A 12578-nucleotide genomic window follows, 5' to 3' on the forward strand; every position below is an offset into this window, starting at 1 on the left:
CCCTAAGCCTCTGCCTCAGGGTGGGTCACAGGACAGATGCCAGGGGTGCTCCTCAGGTGCCTGAGGCTGCTCCCAGCCAAGCAGCACTCAGGGATGATCCAAACAAAGGGGGGGATTTGGCTGGGACATTGCCAGGTCAAAATCATTCTCAAATATTAAACAGAATTATCTGATAGGAGCTCCTGGTTTCCTGCAGGCCAGCCCAGCCTGGCTCTCCACACCAGGAGAGCACTGAGCACTGAGAACTGCATCTCACACACCACAGACTCCTCCTACTTTTACCTGCACCTGCCATTCTGGGGCTGTGGCCCCAAACACCAGAGGGGCTCTGACTTTTTAGAGCTCTGAGCCATAGAAAATATCAACACTCCAAACCATTTTGCCTTCTTGGACCCCTTCCACAATCTGGAGGTTGTTCATTAGCACAGTTGTGGAATAACACAATTTTATACAACACTTTTGACTTCACCCATGTCAAAACCATCTCATATGTGACCTTGTACCCACAAAATGCTGCTCATGCTCAGCAGTATTTTCTTTTTAGCCTTTAAAGGGTGATTAAATGCAAAACAAGAGCTTAAATTAAACTTGAACCCCAGGCTCTTCCCATTGTGTTTGTGAGGGGCTCCAGAGTGATACCCAAAACTCAACTTCATCCCAGTTTCCAGAAATGCACTTAAAGCACAAAGACAAACTGAAATCTTGGCAGAACAAGGCACTTTACCTTGAAAACAAAGTGGGATGTATGTGAATATAAACCCCCCTGAAATGTCAATCTGCAATTTTAGTCTCTTCACATGTATTAATACACATATGAAGCAGTTTTCCACTTAAAATTGCATTCCCCAAAGTAACAAAGAATAAAAAAATAGTGTACTAAATTAAAACAATATATTTGCAGACTGGAATATGTCCTGCTATGCAGAGTCCAAATCTGCTTTATGAATTACATACAGCAGAAGGGAACATTTTCCAATGGAGAAGGAATCTACTCCAAGGATCAGCAGTCCTAGCCAATCATTAACTGTTTTGTGAAGACCACCAGTGCAGACCTGGGCTTTCTGCTCCCAAAATTACCCTAAAACACCTGTGTTCAGTGATCTAGAGGGGATTTCTTTTATAATACTTCAGTTACAAGTGTGCAAGACACCCTGGGTTTTTTCAAACCAGGTAAAAACTTCCATGTGGTGTTCTGTTTGTGCATCCTACACACAAGTCTAGGAGGACTGAATTTACAGCATCAGAAATGCTGTATTTATACTTTATAAGTGTCACACAACCATTATAAAACACAATATTAGTCTTAAAACAAGCAGGAACTCCACTCCTTTCACAAATGCCATTTGTGTCTGGTGGGAGCAGCTCATGTTTTGTTTTTATCAAATATAACAACTCTGAGCAGTGATTGTAACCTATGAATTCTGTGTAAATCAGTCCCTCAAACTTCCATTTTAATGCACAAGTAAATATGGCAATTTAACAACATGAAATTAAAAGTTAACACCCGTTTTGAAAGCCTACACAAAGAGAGAGCTTCAATCATAACCACCCAGAATATCCTTCAGTGGTGCTGCTCTTCATTCAGGAGAGTTCCATGGGCTGGCATTTGGTACTAACACCTTAATTTCACCTTTCTGAATAAACAATCTTCCCTAAAGATGCTGTCAAGTGTCTTTAGGAAAGAAGCAAACCCCTAAAACCTTTGCAACTTCTCTGCCAGTATCTTTAAATATGTAAGACCATGTTTTGTTGAAGACAAAACGTTTCAATAGTTCTTAATACTCAACATCACAAACCCTGCACTTCAGGAGGAAAAACTGCTTACAAATATTTAGTTAGTTACAACCAAGCCTTACTGTAACCTTACAAACAAGAAATTCATACTTTTCATGCTGCTGCAATGTTTTAGCTCCTCTGGCAAAAAGCACATGTACACTTTGAAGTTCCTTGCAAATGAAACCAACACAACCAACCTACATTTTGCTGCCCACTAGCAAATGACACTGCCAAGGCCAAGCCAAAACTATTTTAGTCATACAAACAGTGGAGATGAGATGCTGGCTTACAGCTAGACAACCTCAGCTCGAGATCCAGCCCTAGGAAAAGGAAAGGCATCAGATCACAGCATGCAGCAAAGCAGCAGGAAAGCATCGAGTGGGACTCGACTCCGAACGTAGCTCGTGGGAAGGGTCCAAAGCTCTGCACACTTCCACTCCTCACAAGGGAAATCCAAGTGCAGGCAGGTTTGAATCACACACTGTGCCTGGCAGAGGGTTAGCTTGGCTGCCAGGACCAACACAGAGCACAGCACAGGCATTCCCAAGGATGTCCCAAGCATTGGAAGAGGTGCACATGCAGGGCTGGGCATGCGGGGAGCCTGGGTGACCCTGCCTAGGCACTGACAGCTCCTTGAGTAGCAACCTCTTTTCATGGGCAGAGGTTCTTGAGATGCTTTTAAAGAGAAAAACCCCACAGAAGTTGACTCTGGCAAGGCCAGCAGCAGCTCCTGCTCTCAGCACAGAGCAGCAGGGCACACGTACCTTCTTGTGAACAACGGAGGAGGTGGAATTAATGGTGCTCTCGTCACTATGCATCATGACCAGCTCAGGGCTGCTCTCATCCAGGACCTCCTGCATGCTGCTCACACTGCTGCTCTGGCTGCCTGTGCTCACAGACATGCTGGGGATGGAATGGTTGCTGCCCAGACTGTCCATCTTCCTACTCAGGTTTGATCCATGCTCACTGTCCTATAAAACAAGGGGCATCAGTTACAGATCCTGCAGGAGATCACCTGCCCAGCACGTGTCTGCAATGCCCAGAGTTTGTTTTAAAGGTGACTCTGCAGGCTTCAGGGGGCTTTGGGCATTATTTTGCCAACTGCACATCTCAAAGGGCTGTCTGGGTTCTGGAATGCTCCATATCAGGCAGGCAGCTCCTGCCTTTCCCCTGCAATCTGATCACATCAGGTTTCAAGCCAGTTTTTTTCCACATATCCTTAAGTCTGGGCATGGCTCTTGGCTTGATAGGAGACATCCAGGAATACTCAAGGAGCCTCATAATTAAGAGAAATTCTCCAAGTTTGAATTAAAACAATGCTTCAAGTCAGGATCTGCTATAACACATTTCCTGAATCAGGAAATATATAAGACAATGAATCTATTTATTATTTTATCTATTTTACATGGTGTAGAGGTTTTAACCTCCATGTCCCAAGCAGTCAGCAATTCCATTTTATCAAGCTAAAAACCCCTTGAACCTTGTGTTGACAGCCAAGGTAAAGGTGAGTGAAGAATCTTAGCAGCTGACTCAGATGAGCCTGCATTATTATAGGGGTAAAAACTTGGATATACATAAACAAAGATTCCTCATGTAAGAGGTATTTTTGATTTTACAGCCAAATATCAGGAGTTAGCAGCCTTTTTTCTTCTTCCATACCCACAGAAGTACAGTAATGCCAGAGTATGCACTTAATCTGGACTGATTGAGAGAATTTATGGAGTCCTTTGTAATGAACTAGTGGCAACAAAGAGGCTCGTAAGGAGCTCCCAGTGAGGACAGAACTCTGAACATCCTTCAGCTCCTGGGGTTAAGCAGCCTTGACTCACTAAAATGAGCAGCCTGCTGCTGCATCCAGTTTGCCCTGGCCTCTGAAGGGAGCTTGGGGAGAATTCCATTACAAATCAATTAACAGGGAACTCATTTTGTTGGAGACCGACAGGAAGATAAAATTGAGACTTGACAGATTTGCCTTTGATTGTGTGATTATTTTTTAAGCAATCAGCAGATCATTCAGAGCCTGTGTGAGAGCACTTAAAATCCAGAATAATACTATTTTACAGAGAACACAGGGGAATGAAAATATTTTCAGGATGCTTATGTAGAGTTGCAGAAGAAATCACATAATGAAGGATCTGAGGCTGTGTCATTAATGAATGTTTATGCAGGAAGGACAGAGATGAGATTGCATATGCAACCTGACTTCAACTTTCACCTTCTTGGGAGGGTTCTGAGGAAGGCATTAGTAACATTTTGCATGTTAAATATTTTTAAGGCTCATCTTCCACCTTAGAAAGCCCAAGGTAGAAGAAGGAAGTGCCTGGTGGCATTTCCAGTGGGGCAGGTTGTGTCCCCAGCTCAGCAGGAAGTGCAGCACGTGCTGGATCTGCTCTCCCTGCCCAGTTAGTGACACACACACACATGAGCAGTGACACCTCCTGTGCTGGGACAGGGCTCAGGGCTCAGTGCAGAGCATGCTGTGCACATGCAGAGTGTCTGGCAGCTGCATCCCTGCCCTCCCTGCAGGGACAGCTCTTCTCCTTGCTCTCTTCAGGAGTGGGGACAGGAGGAGCAGAGACACACCTTGGAGCCAAACACCACCAGTGTTTCCTGCTGAGCTGCAAGTGCTCAACAGCCAAATGGGAAATCATTCCCTGGCACTCTGCCCACAGCTTGGCACTTGTGGGCAGAGAAACTGGGAGGTTTCAGTGCACAAATCTGACAATTCCCAGTCCCCAGCTATGCCCCAGGTCTGGAAGCTGGAGGGGACCTTCAATCACAGCAGTTGCTGTTCTTGCTCCTTGGGGACATCTTCACCCTCCTCCTGCAGCTCCACCCGAGACCCACATGCCCATTTCTTCAACCAGTTTAGCTTTCAAGGAGCATTTGACAACCACAAACCTCAAACCCAAGCTCCTGAGGATCCTCTGAGCTTGGGCACCTCACTGTGTGTTATTGCCTCACTCCACTGGGGCAAAGGAACACAGACATCAATTTGTCTGTCAGTGTTTTTCATTGAGAAGCAGTCATGGATTTATTTATGCATGGTGCCTGCACCAAGTGACATTAATTTCCATCTAAGCTCATCAATTGAAAAATGACTGGTTTCCTTCTCTCAGCCACAGTTAGGGTCAATTATCATACACTGATTAAGTGGCTTGTTTATTACAAGATTTAAACTGAAGCTGCATTTTAGGTCTTTAAACTTTTTCTTCCTTAACATTAAAGAATTTTAAAAAAATAAGTCCTACTAATTCAGTGATTTGCTTTTCAGCTCATGAGAGGCCAATTACTTTACAGTAAAGTTATGGTAATTGAAAAAATATTAACATTAATGGAGTTGTTTTGACTGCAGATGAGAAAGAAAAGCTTGGGCTGTCAAAGACCCTCCTCCACACAGGCTGGGAGCCACTTCTCACAGAGAACCTCCCTCAGAATGAGTTTCTTCCCTACAGCTTCCAGAAGAATGGGCAGCACTGGAAAAAATCCAAAGTTCCACATGTACAGTAATTGGCAGCTTTAACACTGAGCAAGGACTTTCACTCATTATCCTCTCTGCTGATCCAGATGAGATTCCAACAACATTCCTCACCTAGGCTGTGCTTGTTCTGCCACCCTAAGGACAGGAACACCTCCCTGGCCCTGGAATGACAGGTAACAGTGTGAATGGGGTGACAAACCATTCCCAGTACCTCCTCCTCCTCCTGGGACTCGTTCAGGGGGCCATTCCGGGTCTCCTGGAAGAGGATTTTCTTCATTTTCCGGTACTGCAGGTTGTCCAGCTCCCTCACTGCATCCTTGGTCCTCTGGATCAGGTCTAGGAGCACCCTGGGTGGCCTCTCCCGGCGGACAAAATCGTGCTAGGGAAAAGGAGACAGAACTGGGGTCACTCTGGGGTTCAACTGGGACAGTGGGGTCTTGTTAAAGGAGACAGAAATCTCACTGGGGTGAGCTCTGGGGTTCAACTGGGAGCAGTGGGGGTCTTGTTAAAGGAGACAGAAATCTCACTGGGGTGAGCTCTGGGGTTCAACTGGGACCGGGGGGGTCTTGTTAAAGGAGACAGAAATCTCACTGCAGACTCTGGGGTTCAACTGGGACCATGGGGGGACTTGTTAAAGGAGACAGAAATCTCACTGGGGTGAGCTCTGGGGTTCAACTGGGAGCAGTGGGGACTTGTTAAAGGAGACAGAAATCTCACTGCAGACTCTGGGGTTCAATGGGACCGTGGGGGGTCTTGTTAAAGGAGACAGAAATCTCACTGGGGTGAGCTCTGGGGTTCAACTGGGACCATGGGGGGACTTGTTAAAGGAGACAGAAATCTCACTGGGGTCACCCCTGGGATTCACCTGGGACAGGGGGGACTGCAGAACCCCTCACTGCAGACTCCGGGGTTCAACCAGGACCACGGGGGACTTCTCAGACCCCTGAAGTGACACTTCCCATTCTTGCAATTTATCTGTTCATATTCAGTAACTGGTAATAGCCTTTCTGAAAGGCTCCACACACACTGAGCTCCTGCTAGGGTCAGGTTTTCTGAACTCTCCAGGCTGCACAGATGATTTGTGCCTTCCTGAGTGGGTTCACTCAAAACACACAAGGTGACACTTCAAAACTTGGAGGCACAGGAATGAACAAAATGCATCCAGAAGAAACAAGAATCAACCTGCAAAGATTTATCCTGTATCCATTATTCCAATTCACATATAAAACCAGCAAGGGGACCACATAGTTTATCTATAGCTAAAACTTTTGTAGCCAGAGCTGAAATCAAATCAGGCTCTTGGCAACTCCAGCACAGGTTTTAAGTGCAGACTTAATAAATTCCTTAAAGGTATTTAGGAACATGATTAAAGCCTCTTCTCTGATTTATCAGACACATTCTCCTGAACTGTAGAGCTGGCAGTGGATATGAAAGTCTCCAGCTTTCCCATTTAACCTTGGCTAAAGGAGACAACCTGAGTGAACCCTTGCCAATGCTTTTATGGGATTCCTACAGCTGGGTGTGCTGCTTAGTAGCTCCCAAGAGGGATGGCTTTAGGGCACAAACATCCTCTGCATGCTTGTAGAAAAAACAGAAAAATGGCAAAAACAGAAAAACTGGCAATGGAAAAAAAAATGGGTGAAAATGAGTTGTTCTCTGCTGCACATTGCAAATCCACAAGGGGCTTTTGTTGGAGCCTCAACAGCTGGACCCACCTGCAAGGAAATTCTCAGGAGGGGCAGCTCTGCCTGCTCAGCCTCCCAGCTCTGCTGTGGGCTCACTCAGGAGTGGGAACTCATCCCTAGAGCTGGAGTGAGCAGCACATGGAGCCCCAGCCACCCTAAAACAGGAGCCTTCAACAAAAGGGCTGAAAGGATGAGCTAATCATCCTTTAATGATTTGTAAATAAACAAGGAAAGCACCATGCCACAAGCTGATTTCTCGTTTTTAATTGAATTCAAACTGCTGTGCATTTGAGTTTTGCTACTGGGGACAGCCAGTCATTTCAGTACCCAATTTTGCTTGTAGTGATGGTGTTTATTTTTGAATCAGAGCTAAAAGTTCTTAACATCATTTCACACAGAAACAAAATGAATCATTTCTGCTCCTCAATGCAGATAACCACCATTTATTTCTCTGTGAACAGTAACAATCTGCAGCTTATTTATGATGAGGGAAAAAAGGAACCCATTTTTATCTCATTGTAGATCATTTTTAGAAAGCAGCAAAGCATTTGGAACCATGATCCTGAACCTAAATCCATTCTATGTGTGCACTCAAATATTAAAATGTCACCATGTGAAAAGCATAGGGCAGACATAAATATAAATAAAATATAAATATAAAATATGGAATAGACAGGATTTCACACTCGGATCTCAGCTCTAATTGTTTGTAGAGACTCCAATCTAAGGTACTCCTGAAATGACATCCTTCAATGAACTCAGCCTGTTCCTAGAGAGCAGCAAGGCTGCCAATCCCCAGGAATGAATCATTCCAAAACTCACAACATAAACCTATTAGCTGGTCAGGGTGCTACAAGTAGAATCAGGGAACAAAACATTGATTATTTACCACAGCACAGATGTACAACAGGAAATAAAAAAATACACCAGGTGCCAAAGGGAGCACAAACAGCTCCTTCATCATTTACCTGGAGAGGTCATTGGCAGCCAGAGGGAGAGCAGGGCTAATAATCAACTTTATAGAGAGACAATACTTAAAAGAAAAGCCTGATGGAAAAGGGGCTGGACAGGATTTCACATCCCCCTACCTTCTAATGGAAGGCTGCTCCTGAATTTCCCAAAAGCAAAGCCCTTGGAGCTGTAAACAGTTCCTCTATTTCCCAGGTAAACTGAACCCAAATGACTGAAACTGGAACCGATTCATGATTCACTGACAAACCCTTGGCAAACTCTGCACACATCACTCCAGGTCCCCCTCCTACAGGCTCTCAGCAATCAGGGACCTGTAAAAACTCCTTCCAAAGTGATCCAGTTATTTCCAAAATGAGTTTAATTAATTGGGTTCAGTATAGAAACCATTAAAAGGATTTAAACAACTTTTGGGTCTGGTGGTTTGATTAGGGAGGGAAGTCAGCCTTGGCCTATCCCCTCAAAGCTATTTTTAACTGCTAAGTGTGATGCATGAATGGAGGGAAAAAGAAAACCATAAAACCAGAGTGGATTTTTGTAAGGGCAAATACTTGTTCACCATCTTTATAATTATTTTGGTAGACAAACAGATTTCCCCCCAGATTTCTGGAAAAGATTTGATAAATTACCCGTAACAAATCTGTTGACGATGGCCTTTCCTGAGGTATTTTCTGTAAGCAGTAATCAACAAATCCCCTAAAGGAGTCTGACCTGCAAAAATCAAAAAAGAAAATAAAATAAAATTTAAAAAATATAAATTAAAAAAAGAAGCTCAGGATCTGGAATATATTCAAACTTATCAGTGAGAAGCAAAAGGAAGTTGACTGATTTGTTCTGAAGTTCTAAGGCAGAGAAAGTAACTGGGTTTTTCCAAATTCCAAGTTGATCTCATCAATTCTTTCCCAATTAAAGGCTGTTGAAACAACATGGACACACAACTATCCCCAAGCACAAACTGAAAACCAAGTGAGAACTACATGTACCAGTCACTATTTCTGACTTTACTTCAACTGCTTAAAAACAAAGGACAGTGGAATTATTGGGAACTCCAGAAATGCACTCACTGATCTCTGGGAGGTTACACAGGGAACCCTGCCTCAATGCTCAGTTCAACACTTGAGGCTTTATTTGGTTTTATCCAGCTGGAAAGAAGGAAACTGATTTTTCTGGTGCCACTGGACTCAAAAGGAGCACAAAAGGCACCTTGGTGACTCCAAGAGAGCAAACAGGGCACTGTAAACAAGGGCTTGCAGTCCAGAACACTGATGTGCTGCTGTGTTTATCCACAGCTGCCTCTGCTCTGCACTGCAAATCCTGCACAGAACGTGGGGACCACACTGCAGGCAGCAGAGCAAGCCCCTGGAACCCTGAAAAATGGGCAAAACAGAGAGGATGAAAGCAGGAAACTGGAGTGGTCTTGATACAATGATCAGCAATTAAATAGTTTTGCTGCTCAAATGGCCAGCAGAGAAATGAGGGAACTCCACACCTCAGCAGGAGCTTTTGTTTCAAGCCTTGTGCAGATTCTGCCAAGCATCATCCAACAGCAACACTCCAATCCTGGGTACAGGAAACAGGGCAAGCTTTGCTCCCACAGAATAACCAAGTGTTCTTGTATCCAAGCTCAGATTCTGGAACAAGCCTGGAGCATAGGGAGCATTCACTGGCCACAGAGCTCTCAGGGCTTCTGGAGTCTTCCACTGACAAAAATATCCAATTACCTCCACATTTTCCTCCCTTTCTCCACGTTTCAGCTGCACAGCAATGCTAACAACTCTTCTGCCAAGAGATCTTTGGGAGCTGGAAACTTTGCTGATGCTCAGCCATGGCTGGTTTAACACATCTGAGAGTATTTTAATTTCTACAGCAGCTACACCTCAGGATTAACACCTCCTCACTTCCAGATTGTAGAACAGCCAGAGTGACAGAAGGTCAGAATTGAGCTAGCATACACAAATCACTGCACTGCAGCCAACATGTTCATTGTCAGGCCTGAACTGTGCAGTGTCACAGGGCATTTTCAGGGAAATAAACAACAAAAATCAGCTGTTAATGGTTCTCTTACCATTCATTTGATTGTAACCTAGGGGAATCGTTCTGGGCTATGTGATATAAGGCACTCATTGCATTCATGTTGAAAAGTGGAGGCTTCCTTTCAGCTGGAAAGAGAAAAGAACAGAAAGGTGTGATAAAGCTGTCTGGAAAGAAAGGAGAAATGTGTGGAAGTATGAGCAGGGTATCACTGCTAAATCAATACCCAGTGCTGTTCTCATCACACTTAGGCCAATTATTTTAATATTCCAAGTTAGACCAGGACACCCACTCAAGGAAAGCTGCTGTTCACTTGGAAAGAGATGACAAAATCCAAAGAGAGCAGGATACAAATTATAAGGAAGAGTTTGCAGTAAATTTTACTTTAACTGCAACATCTCACACCTGATCTGCTGTGGCAAAACCAGCTGAAACTGAGTAAAACTCATCTCAGGCACAGTTCAGGGCCAGGACATGCTGTGTCAGTCCCCACAGATGTTGGATGCACTGCTGAAACATGTGGATTACAGGAAAAAGTGGCTGCCTGCCTCATTTGTCACTGCAAGGGGGGCAGGTTACCCAATTCACCTGCCTGATGTGCCATGAACTCCCTCTCACTGAAATCCTTCCCAGTCCTTGCACCCAGAGGGCCCTGGCCAGCAGCCCCTGACCCCTCAGGAGGGCAGAACTCTCAGTTCTGGGGGAGGCTGGTTCTCCCCAGGGTCAGTGGTGCCAGGGTTTCTCAGTTCTTTCAGGCCAGAGCCTTTGCCACATCTGCTTTTCCTTAATCACTACCCACTTCAGCTACACCAGGAATTAAGACATCAGCATTCAAAGAAAGCCAAGTGCTGCTCAGATCTCCTCCCTCTGCTGCCTGAGCTTGTGTACACACAGGGAACCATTCAAAGTTTGAAGTTTAAAAAAGTTTCATGTTTCTCAAAAGGGTATTTTTAAGGAAAGCAAATCAATCTTAAGGGTTCCTGAGTCAAAAGCTCCACAGAAATGTTGGTACCAAGACTGTGTCTACAGAGGGTTGCAGAGTCTCTCCTGCTGCTGTGATTTACTCCTTGGGAGGCTGTGACACACCTGAACTCCACACAAACAAAAATCATTGGTCATGCACAACAATAGAAGCCTAAAACTCCCAATTCTGGCATTCTTTATGTCAAAATACAGATTGTGTCAGCATGCTGGCACATGAAATACAGCCATGTTAGTTACTGGTTATCTACACCATCTCAATTCTGGAGACAGCACTTCTGCACATCCCCCTCTTTGTTATCTCACACATTTCTGCTGATTAAACATTCACCAATGACATTGTCAGTGAACTCACCCACACAATAAGTTATTGGTGTACTGCTGTTAAATAGAATCAAGACTGATTTTTGAAAATAATCTACTCAGCACATGCAGTGTCAATATTCAAACTTGAAACACACACTTAGAGCCTGCTCTGTGTACCTGCCATCACATCCACCTCTGCTCCAGGCTCTGTGGATGTGCATCATTTGCCCTCTGAAGTGCAAACCCTTTTCTTCTCTTCCCATAAAGAACCTGTCCACGATGATTCATGGCACAAACTTTTCAGCTGAGGCTGAAGACTTTTGTTTCAGAGAGCAGGGAAGTAAGAAGAATTGCAAATTAAATGCAGGTCCCTTCTGACACACAATCCTTAGGACACCAGTTCCCTTGGCACAACAGCTGGGACAACTTTCTCAGAGTGCAGCTTGGAAAACACAGATGACAAACCATGGCTTCCTCTCACTCAAGAGCAAAATGCTCTGGCTCTCCAGGGAATAACTGAGCACACCAGACTAACATGAAAGCACAGTGCATCAGTGATTTGCCAGCAGAAAAAGATTGAACTCAACTGTATGGTGCTCCAAGTCATTTTAAAGGGGAGAACTGATGAGGAGTAAGGATTTTCCCTTTTTGCAGGAGTTCCTAACACACTGCAGAGTTAATTACCCATCTCAGCTGTTCCCCAGAGTTAATCACCCCCCTCAGCTGTGTGTTCACTCACCTAACTCGATGCATGTGATCCCCAGAGACCAAACATCCACCTTGCCATCGTACTGCCCCTCGTCCATCGCCAGGATCACCTCTGGTGCCATCCTGCCAAGCACAGAGCAAAGGCTGAGTCAGGGACACAGAGGGACACTCCAGGGACATCACCTGAGGTGGCTCCAGCCCCTTGAGCAGAGGCACAGGCCAGGAGAGACAGCAGGGAGGTGAGGAAGAGTGTGCTGGAATGGAACAGGCACTGACCACAGCAGAAACTTGTTAGAGGAGGGGGGAGAAGGAAAAGAGGAAAGGGGGAGAGAAAAAAGAGGAATGGGGGGGAAAAGTGAAAGAGGAAAGAGGGGAGAAAAGAACAGGAAAGGGGGGAGAAAAAAAGAGGAAAAGGGGAGAAAAAAGAAGGGGAAAGGGGGAGAAAAAAGAAGGGGGAAAGGGGGAGAAAAAAGAAGGGGGAAAGGGGGAGAAAAAAGAAGGGGGAAAAGGGGAGAGAAAAGAAGGGGGAAAGGGGGAGAAAAAAGAAGGGGGAAAGGGGGAGAAAAACGAAGGGGGAAAGAGGGAGAGGAAAGAAGGGGGAAAAAGGGGAAGAAAAAAAGGAAGGGGGGAAAGTGAAAGGG

The 12578-nt window shown here is 44.9% G+C and overlaps 1 protein-coding gene across 3 annotated transcripts in view; it reads right to left on the reverse strand.

Moving 5' to 3' along the window:
- The window catches only part of TAOK3 (TAO kinase 3), a 78343-nt gene that overhangs the window by 23088 nt on the left and 42677 nt on the right, over nt 1–12578 (reverse strand). For all 3 annotated transcript variants that reach the window (XM_077187632.1, XM_077187631.1, XM_054646084.2), the window contains 5 exons: nt 11969–12060; nt 9977–10070; nt 8541–8622; nt 5469–5636; nt 2541–2747 (listed from right to left, as the gene is read on the reverse strand). In XM_077187632.1, the coding sequence (XP_077043747.1) occupies nt 2541–2747; nt 5469–5636; nt 8541–8622; nt 9977–10070; nt 11969–12060 (643 nt within the window). The remainder of the gene's footprint in view (nt 1–2540; nt 2748–5468; nt 5637–8540; nt 8623–9976; nt 10071–11968; nt 12061–12578) is intronic.

Source organism: Agelaius phoeniceus, chromosome 18, assembly GCF_051311805.1.
Source record: "Agelaius phoeniceus isolate bAgePho1 chromosome 18, bAgePho1.hap1, whole genome shotgun sequence".
NCBI classification, from domain to species: Eukaryota; Metazoa; Chordata; class Aves; order Passeriformes; family Icteridae; genus Agelaius; species Agelaius phoeniceus.